The sequence below is a fragment of the Taudactylus pleione genome, unplaced genomic scaffold (assembly GCF_031769625.1).
Source record: "Taudactylus pleione unplaced genomic scaffold, aTauple2 ptg000016l, whole genome shotgun sequence".
NCBI classification, from domain to species: Eukaryota; Metazoa; Chordata; class Amphibia; order Anura; family Myobatrachidae; genus Taudactylus; species Taudactylus pleione.
Window position 1 is genome coordinate 53,890,818 of NW_028284418.1, and position 20,991 is coordinate 53,911,808.

The 20,991-nt window shown below is 44.8% G+C and overlaps 1 protein-coding gene across 3 annotated transcripts in view; it reads right to left on the reverse strand.

Moving 5' to 3' along the window:
* Positions 1 to 20,991, reverse strand: part of PCGF5 (polycomb group ring finger 5) — a 123,111-nt gene that overhangs the window by 11,387 nt on the left and 90,733 nt on the right. For all 3 annotated transcript variants that reach the window (XM_088474027.1, XM_088474026.1, XM_088474028.1), the window contains 2 exons: positions 3,531 to 3,673; positions 1,235 to 1,333 (listed from right to left, as the gene is read on the reverse strand). In XM_088474027.1, the coding sequence (XP_088330153.1) occupies positions 1,235 to 1,333; positions 3,531 to 3,673 (242 nt within the window). The remainder of the gene's footprint in view (positions 1 to 1,234; positions 1,334 to 3,530; positions 3,674 to 20,991) is intronic.

Sequence of the window (20,991 nt, forward strand, 5' to 3'; positions counted from 1 at the left end):
TTACAAAACTCTGATTATGTGCAGTTTTTCAGTGAGCTTTAATACAGCAGTTTTTTAAAAGGCAATACACAACCTGTGCAAGGAGTGCAAATGCAATTTCTCTTTTAGCATGTAGGGGAAATACGGCTTGCTTTTCCATGTAGCACACAAAATCCTGGTCTTAAAGCTGTACTAGGAACAGTCACCTCCCAACTTTGAAGCCATCTGCAAAATTACCCCTTGTAGTACATAAAATATTTTAGCAAGGTACAAAACTGCTCATAGAGATGCAAAAAAAATCTGTGAGCCCAGGGTAAGATGGAGGAGAGAAAGGAGTTGCGACTGCTACTGCACTTCCCCTCATCTTGAACCTAATTGAATCAACTTCTAAGTGTGCTCCCAGATTATTTGAAAAGTCATGCAATCAAAGTACTGTGTAAGGACTGTGGTAAGGTAGTGGACTAACTGTGCAGTTCAATGTTGGCATCAGATAACTTGAGGTGCGGAATCATATGGTCATCCCGGTTTTAACTAGGCCTCCCCAATGAAGCTTACAATTTGCTATAGAAGACCAACAGGTCTCAGCTCCCAAGTTTCCCTACTAGGCACCTGCTGGCTAAACTAAAGGGTAACACAAATTATACGTCTCAGGAAAACATCTGGTGAGGCAGAACAGGTTCTTGAACTATTGATCCGTCAGCAGAGCTGGAATAGTGGTAATCATTTCTGCCTTACAGCACTAAGGTCATGAGTTCAATTCCTGACCAAGGCAATGTGTGGAGTTAATATATTGTGAGTGGGTTTCCTACGAGTGCTCCGGTTTCTTCCCACAATCCAAAAAACATACTGTACTGATAGGTTAACTGGCTTCTGACAAAAAATAACCCTTGTGTGTCCATGTGATAAGGGAAATAGAGTGTAAGCTCCACTGGGGCAGGGACTGATGTGAAAACTGTAATATTATCTGTAAAGTGCTGTGTAAGATGTGTGCACTACATTAAAAACTGTTGATAAACAAAATAAAAAGTTACATTCTTTTCCACTATTGCTATATTAAGTCTTTGAAGACCCAGACTCATAAATACAGACTTATAACTGGTCCCCATTTTGAAACAAAAATGTGTTTTTCTTCAAGTTGCAAACTAAGAATAAATAGCACACAAAACAAAATGGCTATAAATATGGGTGTAAGTGTATGGGACGTCCATCCCAACATCAGCCCCAATGACAACCGTTCTTTGCTGGATGCTCTTACCTCATATGTACTTGGTAGCTTCAATTTTAAACTTAAAAACTTTTTAATAGTCCCAACCGTTATGCGTGTTGAACATCGGATGAATTTTTTCATCAAACCCTAGGAACAAAACACCGAACTTAGAATAGTTTGTATTAAAACTGTGACTTAAAAAGGAAACATTAAACCAATGTAATGAGCCTATAGTGGTATAAAAGGAACAAACTGGATGTTTTCCTCCAAGCCACTGCTTTCTCTAATCCCCTCATACAGCAGTTTTAACTCTGGCTCTGCAGGATGTACCGTTCACACATTGCAGTCCCTATTGTTTCTCTACTTAAAATATGGTGATCTGTTTCAGTCATTTCTTTCACAAACATTATCTACAGATGTGTCCTCAAGCACCTAGGCATCAGACGCCTGGCGTGAGTGAGCCACCAGGTGCCGCGTAGCTCTGCTTGCAAGGAGTGTCTTTTTCACCCAAAAGTACATCTCAGTTGCAATGTGATGCAACCAGGAGACTGCACGGATTAATAGGATATGCGACACTATAGCTGTGTGCGCCTGAGTCTGTAAATGAAGCATAACGGAACTTGCCATGGGAAAAAGCTGCGTCGGCTGCACTGTAGCGCACAGATATACAAGTGTCGCATAACAAGTTAACCAGTGCAGTCCCCTGGTGCATCACATTTTTGGGCAAAAACAGAAAAGAAAAAACCCACTTGGCACAAGCAGAGTCGCATGTGATCTTGCGGTCCGAGAGGGGCTGTTTGATGTGACTACAACAATAGTGTATGAGGGCACATCTGTAACTCTCTAAGCCCTGCTGGGACAAGTGACTAAAGGTTTCTACCGTCTGTACACTCTCTAAAAAGAAGAGAACACATTTTCACTAGAAGCAGACATTTATTAAAATAAATAAATAAAAGCAATGCTCAAAAAAAAAAAAAAAAAAAAAGACTACTTGAGACTTTTCTTAAGAACAGGTCAGTGAACCAGTAAGTACAACATAAATTTTTTTATTGATGGAATTTTTTTATAACCGGAAATTAACCTATACCACTGATCTGCAAAAGAAGCACTAAAGATTGCCAGCCAGAAAGTGGCATGCTGTTACTAATATCATGCCAAACCTTGGGGTCTAGCCTATGAATGATGAAATACTGCAGAACAGTAGACAACTGTACTGTTTAACAGTAAACTCAATAGTATTAGTGACTGCCATTGTTTAGAGGTGGGGAGGCTGCATACATTTAAAAAGGGGATGGTTGAAATGTGCACAAGCTTTTTAACCAGGCCTCCTAAAAATTAGGCCTATCTACTAGGGAGCCGAGCCCTATGGAAATCAGGGTGATTGTCCATCTCCAGTAAGAGGTGCTGTGCCATTGCACACTTGGAGGAGAAGGCATAGTATAAGTGGCAGCATAAAGATCTGTACAGTTCTCTGCTCTAACCATTGACATCGGCATCTAAATGACTTCCAGCATGGCCGTGTATTCTGGAGTGACAAATTGAGACCTGCTTAAAGAGGAAATAATCAATTCCTCTATGAACAAGTGGGCTTGGGCTCCATTGTGGAACAGAAGAACTCAACAGGAAACAGTACGAGGAGTTCCGATCTTAGTAAGTGCTATAGAGTGGAGGTGGGAGGGATTTAATGATGGAGTGGTTGATAATAAAGGATGAGGGTGTTAATGATAGGATGGCATGCTAATTAGGAACTGTTAATAATGCTCAATTTTTAATAGTGATAATGGGGGGGTTATTAGTGGTTGGTGCTGGGGTTAATGATGCTAGATTGGAGGTATTTATGCTGCAAGAAACTGTGGTTAATAGTGACTGAGGCTTTGGGAGTTAACATGTAACCCCCAACCACAAAATTAATATTGTGATTGGTGAGGCAGGGTAATAAGAGAAACAGGATGATAGAGTAAGGGAGTGAGAGTACAGTAAAAATGTAGAGTGAGTCCTTTTGAGGAGTAGATCATAAGTAATGTAAGGGTCATTTAGGAGTGAGATGTAGAAGAGGATGGGGGTGGGCATAGTGACAGGTTATGAGAAAGGGGTTCACTGTGTGTAAAGGGGATGGAAGCTAAATGAATTATCTGCTTTTTCTTACTGGAAATCATATAATAATGTTGTCAAATTTGCCTGGCAGTTTGATAAAAACTTGGGGGGTGAACATTATTTCTGAAGTGATAAAGTTAAGCTTGCTTAACATTTAATGTATACTGAATAATAATGTACCTGTACAATTACTAGTGTTGGCTAACACTGTAAAGTGCTTAAATTCAACTGTGTATATAAGCAGGAATACCTTAACTACGTTATCACCAGACTGGCCATTATTACGTAGACAGTCAAGGCAGATGGCGATCTGAGGGTCACTTCTGTGGTAGTCTTTGTTGTCATCATTTTCCTCTTCATCATCCTTATATCTTTTGTTATTTGGAAGCCCATCTGTAAAACCAGAACACATATGAAGCTGCAATAGCGGCCTTTTGTTTGGAAACTTTCCACCCTTCAATGCTCTGTATACACTGGACTAACATTATAAACAGGTGGCAGGTCCGCTTTAAACCAACCAAGCGGGATACACATCTACCTTCTCTTTTGCAAAATTATTAGGGAATTGTTACTGCATTTAAGAAGAAAAAAAGTAAACAAATGACAATGTCTCAGCCGGAATGTTTGCTTTGGTGGGTCTAATTACCAAATATTAATAATTTCTGTGCATCATTTGTTCTCTCAAACAGGCTTTTTTTTTAGATGATGGTATACATTTGATTCAAACGTATTAAAATTATAATTTTTTCCCTCAAATGTTTGTTATAATCATATTATCCAACAATTTCTACAATTTAATAAAAACAAGATTCACACAGTACTAATAATATATGTCAGTAATACAACCTCTATGCAAACTAAGTATTCATATTATTAGCATTTTAATACTAAAAAAGGAGAGTTATGGTAAAACTTGCCCATGTTAACTCTTTCTTCGAAGTTCATAGGGTCCACAGGAAGACAGACAATGGGGTGTAGGCGGTACTTGGAGGACTGGACAAAAACAGCAAAGCTTTTTTCAATCCCAGGATGCTCGGGTCCTTCCCCCTATACCCCGCCCACAGCCTGAAGGCAACTCAGTTTTGTTAACAAGCCCAAGGCAAGAGCAGGATAGGAGAGAAGGAAGACTGTTTGTGAGAGTGATTCTTCAGCATACCAGAGAAGGAAAAAAGTGACCAAGAGAAGAAACCCATAAAAGCTAGGAGCGCCAGGGCGGGTGCCCTGTGGACCCTATGGACTTCAAAGAAAGAGGGGTAACAAGGGTAAGGTTTACCATAACTCTCCTTTTCGTCTTCAGGGTCCATAGGGCTCCACAGGGAGACAATGGGGATGTCCCAAAGCAGTTATTCAAGGACAGGGAGGCGAGAACCCAGCGCACGAAGGAAGCATCCTGAGAGGCAAATGTATCAAAGACATAGAACCTAAGAAAGATGTGGACAGAAGACCACGTGGCCACCTTGCATAGTTGTTCGGCAGATGTGCCACGGCGGGCTGCCCATGAGAGACCCACAGAGTGAGTAAAATGAGCAGATAGCCTGTGCGAAAGTCATGCAACGCCATCTGGCCAGAGTCCGTTTGTTAGCTGGTCATCCCTTCTTGTGGAATCCATATAGGACAAAGAGGGAGAATTAGTACGGTCCACGTAGATCTGCAGAGCATGGACCACATCCAAAGAGGCCTCATCTGCCGAGAGGTCCGGTGATGTAGGCCGGACCACAACTTCCTTATTGAGGTGGACCCTTGGGAAGAAAGCCAGGGCGCGTTTGCAAAACAGCCCTGTCCGGATGAAAGATTAGAAATGGGGAGCGACAGTAAAGCGCCCCTAAATCCAATGCCCTACGGGTAGATGCTATAGCCAGAAATTAAAGTCTTTGCAGTGAGCCATTTGACATCTACTGAATTCAGGGGTTCGAATGGAGGTTCCTGAAGTGCGTGGAGAACCACTGCCAAATCCCACGGAGCCACAGACAGAGCAGAGACGTGCACTTTCAGAGAGGCTAGGCGGAGTCAGAGATTCAAATCGAGCTTGAAGTATGGCAAGGATTCTAGAGACCCTAAAAACCCGAGGGTCATAGTTTCTAGTAGCGCACCACTGGAAATATACACAGGTTCTCAAACTCGGTCCTCAGGACCCCAAACAGTGCATGTTTTCCAGGTCTCCTGACAGAATCACAATTGAAATAATTAGCTTCACCTGTGGATCTTTTAAAATGTGTCAGTGAGTAATGACAACACCTGTGCACCTGCTGGGTGACCTGCAAAACATGAACTGTGTGGGGTCCTGAGGACCAAGTTTGAGAACCACTGCACTACCGTTTCAAAGTTTGGGGTCACCCAGACAATTTCGTGTTTTACATGAAAACTGACTTATTTATCAAATGAGTTGCAAAATGAATAGAACATATAGGCCCTGATTCAGAGCCGGACGCTCTGACCAGAGCGCTCGCTCTGAATCAGGGCCCACCTCCATAATTATGGAGCGTCCTCCTGGACACTCGTATAGCTGTGGGTCACCACCCACAGCATATACGAGCGTGCAGGATGATGGTCGCGATGGTCTTGACCATCGCCACTGCGAGCCGAAAACTGCGGTTGAGTTTCTCAACCACAAGGCCCGGAGTGATTTTGGCTCTATCAGAGCCAAAATCACTCCCACTGACATCACTAGTGATGTCAGTGGGGCCGGCTTCTGACGGTAGGCGTTCCCTTGGGAACGCCCCCGTCTGGGAGGCATGCCCCCGGCACGCCCACCAAAGGGGGCGTGCTGTCAATCAACATCAACAGCACGCCCCCTTTGATCAGACACAACGAGCGAAGGAAAGTCCTTCGCTCGTCGCGTCTGGCGCATGCGCAGTGCACACCATTGACCCACTTGCGAGCGGACAGCCGCTCACGAGTGGGTCTGAATCAGGCCCATAGTCAAGACATTGGCAAGGTTAGAAATAATGATTTTTATTTGAAATAATAATTTTGTCCTTCAAACTTTGCTTTTGTCAAAGAATGCTCATTTTGCAGAAATTACAGCATTGCAGACCTTTGGCATTCTAGCTGTTAATTTGTTGAGGTAATCTGAAGGAATTTCACCCCACACTTCCTGAAGCACCTCCCACAAGTTGGATTGGCTTGACGGGCACTTCTTACGTACCATACGGTCAAGCTGCTCCCACAACAGCTCAATGGGGTTGAGATCTGGTGATTGCGCTGTCCACTCCATTACAGACAGAATACCAGCTTCCTGCTTCTTCCCTAAATAGTTCTTGCATAATTTGGAGGTGTGCTTTGGGTCATTGTCTTGTTGGAGGAGGAAATTGGCTCCAATCAAGCGCTTTCCACAGGGTATGGCATGGTGTTGCAAAATGGCGTGATAGCATGGTCTGGACCACAGAGCTAGAAAACCCTTTAGACCTTATGAGGAATGTCTCAAGAGCCAAGCTGTTAAAGACAGATGAGCCAGGACTGGATGTAGACAGGTACTCAGACAACAGGTCTGGTCGTAGAGGAAGTTGGAGAGGAACGTCTATGGAGAGACTTTGAAGATCAGAGCACCAATGGCGTCTGGGCCAAGCTGGAGCTACCAACAGGACCGTGCCTTCCTCTTGTTGAACTTCTAAACAACCTCAGGCAGAAGGAAGACTGGAGGAAAGAGGTATGTCAAATGAAAGGTCCACCTCACAGATAATGCGCACACGAAGGCTGCGTTGGGGTTCCTTGTCCTGGCCCCCGTACACTGGAAGCTTGTGGTTGTGTCGTGAGGCCATGAGGTTCACGCCCGGTAGACCCCATTTGTCCACCAGGAGCTGAAATACTTCTGGATTGAGAGACCACTCCCCTGCATGCACGTCGTGATGGCTGAGGAAATACGCCTCCCAATTGAGAATACCCAGGATGAACACTGCGGAGATGGCGTTCGGCACATGTGAGAATGTGGGACACTTCTGCCATTGCTGACAGACTTCTAGTGCCTCCTTGGTGATTGAGGTAGGCCACAGCCGTGTCGTCAGACTGTACTTATACTGGCCTGCCCTGAAGAATATCCTGAGCAAGAGTGAGAGCTTTGTAAATGGCTCGGAGTTGCAGGATGTTGATTGGCAAGATCGCCTCGGCCGGAGTCCAGCGTCCTTAGATGGAGTGCTGGCCATTCACTGTGCCCCACCCGCGGAGGCTTGCGTCCATGGTGGAGTGCCCAGTCCGGGATCCCAAAGGGGTGACCCTTGTTTAGGTGGGACATCTGTAGCCACTAGGATAAGGACAGCGAACCTCCGGAGAGAGGCCAATCATCTGGGATCTGAGCAGATTGGGAAGCCCATTCCACCTCGAGAAGATCAAGTGTTGTAGGGGCCTGGAGTGAAACTGAGTGGACTCCACCATGTCGAAGGTGGACACCATGGATCTGCATTACAGAGTGAATTGACACCCGGCGACTGTGGAGTAATATGTGCACGCGGTGCTGTAATAGAGTTTTTCTCTGCTGTCAAGAATATTCTCTTAGCCAGAGAGTCCAGGAAGGCTACCAGATGTACCATTCTTTGAGAAGGGGTCAGGGAAGACTCTTTCCAGTTAATCAGGCAACCGTGCATTTGTACAAAAGGCAAGGGTTACCTTGTAGATGGCGGTAAATAATTTCTGGGGAGCTTGCTAAGAGCTAGAGATCATCCAAGTATGGGAGTAGTCTGATCCCCTGATAATGAAGATAGGCTGCCATAACTGCCATGAACTTGGTAAAAGGTACGAGGAGCTATAGAAAGTCCAAAAGGCAGTACTTGAAATTGGTAATGTTGCTGTAGGACAAATCGGAGATACTGCTGATGAGAAGGCGCAATTGGTACATGTAGGTTAGCGTCCTGAATGTCCAGAGACACCATAAACTCCCCAGGCTCCATAGCGCGTAGGGTTTCCATATGAAACCTGGGCATCCTGATAAACTTGTTCAGAGACTTGAAATTGAGGATAGGCTGATGAGACCAGTTGGGCTTCTCAACCAAGAAAAGAGTCTAATAATAGCCCTTCCCTCGCTGTGATGAGGGGACCAGATTTATTACCCGAGAGCAGTAAGGACTGAATGGCCTTCTGGAGGAGCAGGGCTTTGCTTGGGTTCGATGGAGGTCACAGCAAAAGAACTGCTGGGGGGGGGGGGAAAGTCCGCCTCAGGAATGAGAGGGCATATCCGTGGGAGAACACTTCTTTTACCCAGGCGTCTGAGGTGGTCTGACACCAGAACTGGGCAAACTGAAGAAGTCAGCCTCACACCCTGGAAGCCCCCAGGGAGAGGCCCGCCCAGTCAAGCTGAAGGCTTGCCCTCAGATTTGGTAGGTGGACATCTTGTAGCCCAGGGCTGTTTGGTCCCAAGCTTGAAGGTCTTAGTGGAAGCCAACTGCCATGGAGGACTGACCTTTTAGCTTTTCCTTGGGGACGAAAGAATGGAATCTGAGGCTTTGTAGCAGATGCAGAGGGTAAGAACACAGTCTTGGAAGCTGCCAAGGTAGTCACAATCTTGTCCAATTCTTGGCTAAACAGGATCTCCCCAGAATAAGGCAGAAACTCCAAAGCCTTTCTAGAGTCGGAATCTACCTTCCTTGAGTGAAGCCAAACAATATGGCAGGCTACCACGAAAGTAGATGCCTTAGAAGCTAGGAGATAAGTATCCAAAGCCGCCTCTCCTGAATAGGAGGCTGCATCTCTAATGTGAGAGATGTAGGACAGCTGTTCCCTCAAAGCATCAGAGGGAAATGTATCTTCTAGGCGCTCTGCCAAACTCTCAATGGCTTTTGCCACCCAGGCTGTAGCCCTGGCAGGACAAATAATAGCTCCTGTAAGAGAGTATTTAGATTTCAGACAAGCTTCCATCCTTCTATCCGTAGTCTCCTTTAAGGAGGTTGCAGTATGGATAGGTAAGGTAGCATTCTTGACTAGGCGTGTCACGTTGGAATACATTGCAGAGGGAACTTCCCATTTAGTGCAATCAGTAGCTGGAAGAGGGTAAAAGGAAATCAAGAGTTTAGGCAGCTGAAACTTTTAACTTGGCATATTCAATGCTTCACACATATGATCAGATAGCTGATCAGAGTTAAGAAACTCTGGAAAAACTACCTTCTGTCGCTTAAATAGTGCCTGTTTTGCCCTAGGAGTGGGATCTGTCTCTTCTATTTGAAGAATAGATTTTACAGCTCTCACAAGTGCAGGTATATTCAATTTAGAGGGGGCTCCTCCTCTCCCAAGGGGGAATCAGATTGAGAGAGATCTGTGTCTTCTGCCCCCCCCAGATGATAACTCAGAATCTGATAGCTGGGTGGACAGGGAAGATAACACAGCACGCTTAGTAGGTTTACTAGCTAAGGGTATCTCTTTTTGCAGCATTTGTTGAAAGGCTGTAGAGGTAGCTGGCAGACTCTGCTCTGAGGGAGAAAGTAAGTTTACCCATGGGGGAGGCAAAAGATTTGCAGGGAGTACCTGTTGTGGCCATCCCATAGGGGGAGCTACCACAGGGACCGCTAGGTGGTCCACAATTTTTGCCAACACCTGTGAAAAAGAAGCCCAGGGGGTCCTGAGATGATGCAGGGGCTGAGGGGCCAGGTGCCGTATAACAAGATGCACATAGACCATGTCAAATTAGATCCTCTGAAGCTAAGCCTGCTAAACAAGACTTGCAAGACACCAGAGTGGGAGCAGCAGGCTGTTTGTTAAGGTGCATCCGGAAAGTATTTACAACGCTTCACTTTTTCCACATTGTTATGTTACAGCCTTATTCCAAAATGGAATAAATTAATTTTTGTCCTCAAAATTCTACGCACAATACCCCATAATGACAATGTGTAAAAAGTTTTTTTTGAGATTTTTGCAAATTTAATAAAAAAAACAAACTAAGAAATCACATGTACATAAGTATTCACGGCCTTTGCCGTGAAGCTCAAAATTGAATTCAGGTGTATCCTGTTTCCACTGATCATCCTTGAGATGTTCCTACAGCTTAATTGGAATCCACCTGTGGTAAGTTCAGTTGATTGGACATTATTTTGAAAGGCATACACATGTCTGTATAAGGTCCCACGCTTGACAGTGCATGTCTGAGCACAAACCAAGCATGAAGTCCAAGGAATTGTTTGTAGACCTCCGAGACAGGATTGTCTCGAGGCACAAATTTGTGGAAGGGTACAGAATGATATCTGCTGCTTTGAAGGTCCCAATGAGCGTTGTAAATACTTTCCGATGCACTGTATTCTTGCCTTTGATATAGCTGCAAGGACAATTGTAGCACACAATCTGGCATAGTGCAGTGTACAACCAAGAAATATGTACAATATGGCACAGTGTAGTGCGCAACAGAGATATACAGTATGCGATAGCCCTCACAATTATAGTGAGGTACAATGAACCCCCTATACCTCAGTATTCCAGGGTTATAATGAAAGGAAGGGAAAGGTATAAGCTGACAGTTGAGAAAAAATAAACAGCAGCGCTAGCACAAGTCACATATAATGCAGAGCATACAATATAACTGCAGTGGGCACTAAATTCAACTACACAGACCGCAGTGGCTGGTAGGAATTAGCGCTGTATAACCTGGCTCCTGGGAGAGGTATACAGGGAGACTGGACCCAGCGTTCCCGGAGACCTGAGGCCGATGCAGAAAATGGCTACCGTGAGTCTCTGAGGGGGCGATGGGTGAGGGAGGAGCAGCTTAGGGGTGGCAAGACCGCAGTGGACTGGCGCCCTGAGCTGGAGGAGGAACCGCAGGGAGAAGGCCTTCTCCCCTATGTTGACATCAACCACCGGATCCCTGGCCTTAGCTCTGCCCTGCACCAGTGTAGGTTATACCCTGGTGGTCTAGTGGAGTCCTGGACGAACCGGTGTCCACATCAGTGCCTCCGGTTTGTCTCCTGAGACCAGAAGTAAGACTGCGCATAGACGCCTTACCTGTCCCCTTGAATCCCGGGCTGCAGTCTGGGGTCCGAGGAGCCCCGCTAGCTAGTAGCTAGGTCCTCCCGGAGTCCAGGCCGAGAGTACCTAGCCGAGGGCTGGAGTAGCGGCACCGCAGAGGGGTGATGGAGCAGCAGTGCGACGTCCAGATGACTGTCTAGCGCTGCTTGCTCTAAATGAAAAAATGACCATAAAAATAAAGCTTGGGCTGCTTAACAGCAGCCCTACTGTTCCAACGGTGAACCAGTTCCTGCCGGACACCAATGAAACGGAGTTCAGGCTGTAGGCGGGGTATAGGAGGAAAGACCGGAGCATCCTGGGATTGAAAAAAGCTTTGCTGTTGGTGTTCAGTCCTCCAAGTACCACCTACACCCCATTGTCTCCCTGTGGAGTGCTATGGACCCTGAAGAAAGAATATTTTCAACTTATTGTAAGGTATGTTTGCCTCCCTATCACTTTTAAAGGGATGTTTGCATAATGTTCGCTCATTAGCCAGTTGGCATTGCTTCTCTATTTATTATATTTATATTCCCATAATTACCAGCTGCATTATTCTACTATTTAAAATAGTTCTCAGTGATCATTGGCTTACGATAAAATACTATTTTGTGGAAAACACTAGGGGCAAAATGTAATAGGGCTCGAGTTTTTTGTGCAGGACAAACTCAGACCTTCTCGCACATTTAAAATGTGAGTTTGTCCCACAACTCGGCACATGTAATAGCCTGGAAACTAACCACTCTGCTGACAGTCGCTGCTGTTAACAAAGGCTTACACAGTGGTTTAATACAGATACCAGTGAAGGTAACAGGGGTGTCCCCAATGTAAGGGTGCAATGGTAATAGAGGATTACTCAATTAAGGGGTGAAAAAGAATACTGGCAGGGCAAAATTGGAGCCAATACTAAACTCTAAAACAAGGCTAAATCTTCATTTGCAACCAAATGTGGCACCAAATTAAGCAAAACTGTGCAACGTGTTGGAACATTTACAAGCTAAACCACATGTCTATTTATAAAATAATAACTGAGTCGAATAGTTTAGTTGCAAAGATAATAACTTCGTGCTTGTAAGCAGAGTGTTTTCAAATCTCTACTAAGGCCGCCTACTAAACAACTGGTGTTATTTCCCTAAAAGAGAAGCATTCTACTGGTGACAGGAAATATTTACTTATTTGTAAGTAAAATATTGAAAATAAGTGGTATAAACAGAGTATTATAGCAACTTAGCTACTATCTAGTTTTATCCAAAAATGTTGCAATCTGATTCTGCAATATTGGCAATTAATGTATCAGTCTATCTCCACTGTACTCTGGATGTTAGTTAGATAATAATAGATCAGAGATATTCCTGTTTCCTGCTATTAATTAAACAGAAAAAAAAGGCTGACACACGTTATAACAAGCGTCACCTTCCCATCAGGGAATATGATCAGATATAAATTATTCCTTATGTGACATATATCTTTATTTGCACAATAATTGATTTAGTGCTGTAAACCTGTTATGGTATATTAATTCCTAATTAGTTCACTTAATTGCACTAGTCACATCCATTAACTTAAACATAATATGTGTTTACAGAGTAGATTACATCAGTACTCATAAATATGGTACTACGATATCCTTCTATGCCTGCTGTTATATAACCGGGGGTTATAGGTTGACACAGGTGGTGTCAAGCGTCACAGAGATCGGTTATTTCATATGTAACATATGCCTTTGTTGGTACAGTAATCAATTAAATGTTTATTAAACTGCTTAGATCACTGGTTCACCACTCTTTGAAAAATAGTGCGCTAATCGTGTTTATTAGCTTTTAGACAAAGACTGCAAGAGCCACAAAGTATTTTTTTCTAGTATTTATAAAGATGCAAAAAAACAAATCATGTTTGCTTTTGGTCCCCTTTCCTGAAATTTCAACAAATACACTCTTTTTGGACATTTGGGTTAACTTTTTTTTTCATGTGTTAGAATGAGTAAAACACTAATGGTATTTTCTGAAAATACAGAGGGGTAAATTTACTAAAGTGAGAGTTTTTAGAAGCGAGTTTTAAAAGAGAAGTTGCCCATAGCAACCAATCAGATTCTACTTAACATTTAACTAGCACCTTCTAGAAGATAATAGCTAGAATCTGATTGGTTGCTATGGGCAACATCTCCACTTCTAAAATTCACTTCTAAAAACTCTCACTTTAGTAAATTTACCCCAAAAGTCTCCTGAAAACAATCATGGTATAATTTGTGTGGTTACTGCGTAACATGGTGTGTGGATGTTGGAATGTGACAAGTGCCTCATCATAAGGGTGAGAAATCCCCCAACAGCAAAGAGGTTAAAGTTGTTTGTTATATAATTTTCCATTCAGTACTTTCCTCTTTTAAATCCTATGATTTCTCCCCTTTGTGGCTTCTTTTTCTTCCGAGCATCTGGGACATCTTCTTGTTCCATCTAGCTCCATACATGTTGCATCAATAATATTATCACAAGTTGGGTACTTATACCCTCTTACCCTAATTGGCACTGCCAATTTACTGGGTGGTGTCTGGTCAGGTTTCTCCTGTAGCTGCTTTCAGGCGCAGCAAGCGAGCTGCCAACTTGTCTGAAGTGAGCTGAGTAGTTCAGCCATTCACAGTCTCTGTGCTGCATACGATATTCACATCTAATCCTGTGCTAAAGCTCCCTATTTCAATTGCTCACTGCCACCTGTCCATTGCCAGTACAACAAGTCTCCTAGGACTCCTGGTCTCCAGTGACCAAAGTGGTTCCCAGTTCCTGAGCTACCGGATCTGTACCTGTTCTGTTTTTTTTTTTACCCGAGTACTCTCATTCTAGTGGATTCAGCCTATCATCACTTACCATTCTACAGTAAAGAGTTACTATCTGCTCACCTGTTGTAATCAGCATTTCTTACACCAGTGTGCGGTCTGCGTTCCGCAGCTACATATGTGCATCATTACAGTCTGCTATACCTTAGCATTAAAAAAACCTTCCCTTGATCCTAACACTCTCTCCAACTACTGACCCATTTGTCTCCTCCCTTTTCTCTCCAAATTCCTTGAACATATTGTTTATCACCGCCTTACCGGCTTTCTTTCCTCCCACTCCCTCCTTTACCCATTTCAGTCTGGCTTCAAGTCTCTCCACTCCCTCACAAAAGTCAGCAATGACCTCCTTGCTGCCAAATCCAAGGGTCATTACTCTATGCTCTTTCTCCTTGACCTCTCTGCTGCTTTTGATACAGTGAACAACCCTCTCATCCGGCAAATCATTCACTTCCTTGGTCTTTGTGACACTGCCCTCTCCTGGCTGTCCTCTTACCGCTATGATAGTTCCTTCTATGTCTCCTCTCATGACTCCTTTCCCACTTCCACTTCAAGTAGGTGTCCCAAGGTTCTGTTCTGGGCCCTCTCCAATATCATCTTTATGCACAGATCTACCTTTCCTCCCCTGACCTCTCCCCCTCTCTCCTAACTCGTATCTCCAACTGTCTCTCTGCTATCCCTTCCTGGATGTCCCAGCGCTTTCTTAAAATTAATATGTCTAAGTGAGCTGATCAATTTCCCACCCTCCCAAATAACCTAATTTCCCACAACTTCTTTATAAATTGACGGCATAACTATCTCCTCTAGCCCCAAAGTGCACTGTCTTGGAGTCATCCTGGACGCCTCCCTCTCCTTCAAACCACACATTCAGCACCTCTCACAGTTCTGCTGTTTCCACCTCAAAAATATTTCTAAGATCAGATCCTTTCTCACCTAGGATGCTACTTAAACCCTCATCCAACTCCAGATTAGACTAATGTAACCTCCTCCTATCTGGCCTCCCTGACTCCCACCGTTCTCCACTCAAATATGTCCTCAATGCCGCTGCTCAGCTCTTTTTCCTCTCCAAACACTCTACATCTGCCTTCCCTCTCCTACAAACCCTCCACTGGCTTCCCTTCCCCTTAAGCACCCAATTGAAGGGTCTTACAAAGCCCTCACCAGTATTCTTTACCATTTACATTTCTGAACTTATTTCCCTTCACACTCCCGGCCGCCCTCTTCACTCAACAAATGCACACCACCTTTTCTGCCAACTGATTACTTCCTCCCACTGCCAGATTTTGCCTGTGCTGCTCCCTACCTCTGGAACTCTCCACCTCTCTGCAAAACTTCAAATGGGCTCTCAAGACCCACTACTTCATCAAAGCCTTCCAGCTCTCATCCTAACCCACTGCTACATGCTCCCTCCTCCCTGTCTACCCTTCTATGTCATGCCTGTCTGCCCCTCCCCATTAGAATGTAAGCTCTCACGAACAGAGCCCTTTACCCTCTTGTGCTTCTCCTTAATCATACCTCATCTACTCCTTACTCCCCACTTGGGCATATATCACTTGGTTGCAATGTATATAAACCTTGTCCTACAATGCATTGTACTGCAAGACACTGCTTTCTTGTTCACCTATTTATGTACTTTGTAAGGCACTGCAGAACACTTATGGCACCATATAAAGGATAATAATAATTCATCACATACAATCTGCATTGAGCTGCTCCTGCAAGTTGTTCTAGCTGCCATTGCAGACACACATGTTCTAGTGTGTTATGGACTGATCCATTCTGTACGCATTAAGGGGGTCATTCAGACCCGTTCGCGAGCAAAGGACGCTTGCAAACGGGTCGATGTTCCCCCACTGCGCATGCACACGATGGAGGGAGCTCCGTCGTGCGCATGCGCCACACCCGGACTGCGACAGCCAAGCTGTCGCTCCGGGTCTAGCACCAAAGGGGGCGTGCTATCGATGTTGATTGACAGCATGCCCCCTTTGGTGGGCGTGCCGGGGGCATGCCTGCCTGACGGAGGTGTTCCCATGGGAACGCCTACCATTTGGAGCCGGCCCCACTGACATCACTAGTGATGTCAGTGGGAGTGATTTTGGCTCTGATAGAGCCAAAATCACTCCTGGGCTTGCGGCAGCGAGACCCTACCGCAGGGTCTCCGTCGCAAGCCCGATTGTCGCGATGGTCAAGACCATCGCGACCATCATCATGAACACTCGCATATGCTGTGGGTGGTCAACCACAGCTATGCGAGCGTCCAAGAGGACGCTCCATTTTCAGGGAGGAGGGCCCTGATTCAGAGCGAGCGCTCTGGTCAGAGCGTTCAGCTCTGAATCAGGCCCTAAGAACTCAATTGTACTAGGCTGCACAAGTATAGCTACACAGCCAGGTAGCATAGTTCATTGAAAACCTAGATTTGCTCTCTTCTCCTCTATTTCATATATGTAATAGTGAATGAGGAGAAGTATCATTCAACCTCCTAGTTCCAGTCATTCTAGTGTAAGCCAATTCTGCCCTGCAGCCCTAGTTCCAGGTACTCCACAAACTCAGAATCTCAGAAATATATTGGCCAGTTGATGTAACGTGTAAAATTGTATATAGATTTTTATTCCACACCTAGCTCTTTTGTAAAGTATGCACTCTTTCTACACTAATCTGCCTTTGTATAGTAGCAGACTTTCACCAATAGAGACGTATCGTTTCAGGCTCAGAATTTTGGCAGAATGTTTATTCAAATACATCCAGTACCACTCCAACAGGGGTTGTTGATTTCTTCATCATTAGAAGCATCCTCAAACATATCTTCTTCCTCACTGGAATCAATCCAAAATGTATGACAATCTCTGCAGGGGAGTCACAAACAGTAGAAAATTCCAGCACTATCTCAGGATGAACTGGTAAAGTTACAGTTTGGAACTGAATTAATATTTAAAGTATATTCGAATTCAATTAAAAAAAACTTCCCAGCAATGAAATTTGGCTTATTTCAGATTCTGTACTGTGATCACTGAAAAATAGATTGTAGACTGTCCCTATAAGTGAATACAATGATTTAATTGAAACTTCTCGCTCTTGTTCCATCAGGTATAGTCAGATCTTGCCACTGATGTCCGGCAGAGAAACCAGCAGCCACTTCACTGTTCCACGATAAGCCACCGATGGGTGTTCCTATCACATTGCATGAGATGCATCTGGACCACTGGATCTCATGTGACCAATCCAGGCATGGGGTTAATTAACAGCAGTTTATATATTTCCAACATATTATGTAGCGCTTTACAGAGACTATTTAAATCAGTTCCTGACCCAGTGAAGCTTAATAAATCAGTTCCTGACCCAGTGAAGCTTATATTCCCTGACTCTAGTGCTGTGAGGCGGAAATGTTATATGTCTAGTCACAGGGGTGTAACTAGGTTATTTGAAGGCCCCCTAGCAAAAGTTTGTAAGGGCCCCTATGTACCACCCAATAGTGAAAAATGTATAGAAGACATTTACATTTGACAAGGAAGATGCCCCCCCCCCAGCTCTGGGTCCTATAGCAGCTGCACCCCTTGCACTTATGGTAGTTACGCCAATGTCTAGTCACCTGGTAATGACTGACTGATTCTCATAGTGGTCAATAGGTCACTATTTTGAAGAGACAGTTTGCTTCTTGGTCAGTGCAGCCCACTAGTGGACTGTGCAGACATCTGCAAGGGGCCATTGCCATCATCCTATGGTGACAGCTAATTGTTTTAACATTTGTCATATCGCTGTTCTTAATGGTTAGACAAGCCTGAGTTGTTGATAAATGCAGTGCATAGTCTAATTAATCACAAATGTATGTGGGTCTGCATTACACTGTGGTCCTGATTCTGAGTAGGAGTCGATTCCGCAAGCAGTTGTCTGCGCTCAGAGATGCAGTACAGAATCGGACACAGGGTCTGTAAATTTTAGTGGTCACAGGGAGGTGGCGAAGCCAATGCCGTCATGTCACTGAAAGCGGCAGCATCCATACAGGAGGCCATACTCAGAGGAAGAAGCTGCGCCTGCCATAGGGCTGGCACAAGTTTTGGTGGTACGACCAATGGTGTGCCTAAAGATGCACAGTGATGGAAATGCACAGTCTCAAGACGCTGCAAGTGGGTGTCTCAGTTGTGTGAAAATCGGCCTCGGCAAAGTTAAGAGACGGAGCCGCAACTGCGTTTCACTAAATGATTGTGGTCTACTAATGGTGTAAGTGGATAATGGAACAGTCACAATATTTTCATAAAATTATGAATTGTTACTGTCTTTATGCTTGGTACATTCCAGTGTGTATGTGTACTGCCCGTTTATGGGCTGCGGTTGGACACACAACTTTTTTTTTTTTTTATTGAAGAATTACAAAAACAACATCAGAATTCAAATTACAAAGTGTGTTTTGAAGAAAGATTATAATCTAAAACCAACTGAAGATCATAATGCCCTTACCACTGCTTTATAATAAAGGTCTGTTTATTAGGTAGCTCCACCCAAATTCATTTTAAAACTGCATGTTCTGCTATGCCCAGCCTCAAAGCAGAATTTGTATGAATGGAAGATTTTGTACTATTTTGCTAAAGCCATAAACAGAAAACAACCACCAATATGCTTTCAGTAAACATTCTCCGTATGCCTTCAATGTGGACCTCAATGGAGCAAAAGCAGACATAAAAAAGACATACATATGAATGAGCCTTTATAGCGGAAATGAAGAACATTCCAATTAAATTCTTAATATAATATAAACACTAGTCTCAAACTGAACCAAAAAACAAGAGATATGGTAAGAACTTACCTTTGTTATCTCTGTTTCTACGAAGTCCATAGGGTCCACAGTGTTGACCTTGGGGTATAGGTTGGGAACCAAATCCGGGCACCATGCAGTTAAAGCTTTTAGCTCCCAGGATGCACTTGGGTCCACTCTCCCTATAACCCCACCCCCAAGCCAGAGGCACCTCAGTTTGTAAGTAGCCAAAGGCCGGAGGAGGAGAAAAAAAGAGAGAGAAAACTGGAACACTCGATAACCATACTCACAGAAATGGGAGACGGAAAACCGGTGACCAGCCACACAGCCCATTTGAAGCCAGGTGCGTCAGGGCGGGCGCCCTGTGGACCCTATGGACTTCGTAGAAACAGAGATAACAAAGGTAAGTTCTTACCATATCTCTTGTTTTCTACTTCAGGGTCCATAGGGGGTCCACAGTGTTGACCTTGGGGATGTCCCAAAGCAGTTCAACCAAGGGAGGGGACGCTCCTGTGCTGAGAGGAGAATCCGCCGCCAAAAAGGAAGCATCCGGAGAGGCAAAGGAAACCAATGCCTAGAACCTTAAAAAGGTGTGGGCAGAAGACCACGTGGCCATCTAGCAAGGCAAAACAGCCAAGGCGCCACAGCGAGCCACCCACGAGGGTTACATGGCCCGAGAAAAAACAAGCATCAACAACAGAAAGGCCTACCCATGGGTAGGCCCCTGAAGAAGACATACGAGGCCGTCCAGCCAACATTTGGCCATAGGCCGGCCATCCTTTCCTGTTAAAACCAGAAATCTCAGACCACCAATAAGGAGTCCGATTTCCGTCAGGAACTTGAACGGATCACATAAATCCACAGAGGCCGGACCACAGTCAATGAGGCCACACCAGCCGATAAGACCGGGGACTGAATGGCCTCACCATAAGTTCCAGAATAATATGGAACCTAAAAATCACTAAGAAGAAACACAGGGTGAGAGCAACTCACACCCTGACAAGATGCCCTCCAGAAGAGGGAGCCACATGAGAACGCTCCCAATTCCGACACTCACCTGGGTGATATAAACTCCCTGAGAGAAAGAGAGAAAGCCAAAGCAATAGACCATGTAATGGCAATCACAACCAGCGGTTCCATTAACTTTCCCCGGAGTCAACGAAGAACCACTACTAACTCCCAAGGAGTCCCTAGGGAGGACAAATGGAGGCATAATCCAGAAAACACTCCAAAGGATGAACTGGATACCAGAGCGGAGCAATTCCATATCTTAATCATACTGACAGTGTAGAGATCCGCACTGTCAGGAAGGCCAGGCCGAGGGTGAAACCCAAGCCAGCCAGAAGGAATGCCAGAATATCTGGAAATCCTGGACACCAGAGGATCATATCGACAGGTATAATACCATAAGAATTATGGCTGCCACAGTTTGTGGTAGGTCCCAGCAAAAACTGATCCATGTGCTCTAATCATTCCAACGATGACAAAGCCAGGGAAGCCGTAAGACCACTGTAGGGACGCAGTCAAAGACAAACGACCCAGGTCCAAGACAAACCCCAGGACCCTGAGACAACAGGTCTGGGCAGTGAAGCATCAGGAATGGAGTATCGATGGAGAGACTCCGAAAAACCAAGTACCCCTGACATCTGGGGCAATCAGGAGCCACCAGCAGGAAAGCATCTCCGTCTCGATTGAAACACTTCCCTCGAGGAAGAATGGAGACCGGAGAACACAGGTACGCAAATTGGAAGAACTACTTCACCGACAAAGAGTCACTGAAGGTTGCTTCAGAATCCCCAGAGTTGGACTGTAACACCATAGTGTGATAGAGTCAGAAGGCCATGAGGGTCACCTCAGGAGGACCCCCCCCCCCCTGCTCACCAGGAGATGAAACCTCTCTTGGGGAAGAGACTAGTCCCCTGGATGCACGTCGTGACGGCTGAGGACTCCCGCTTACCAATGGAGAGCACCTGAAATGAACACTGTCGAGATGGTCGGGAGGAGACCCTCAGACAATGTCCGAATGTATGACATACCTGACATTGCCACCCAACGAACAGTATTGCTAAAAAGGAAGCCACTGTTCTGACCCTGTCGGACTGAACTTTTTCAGGTTCACCGGGAAACAAGGGTTATGCCAGAGTGAAGGCCCAAGACAGGCTAAAGTTCCAACCAGTTAATTGACAGGGTGGAATCGACAGACATCCAACTGCACTGAAATGGATGCGA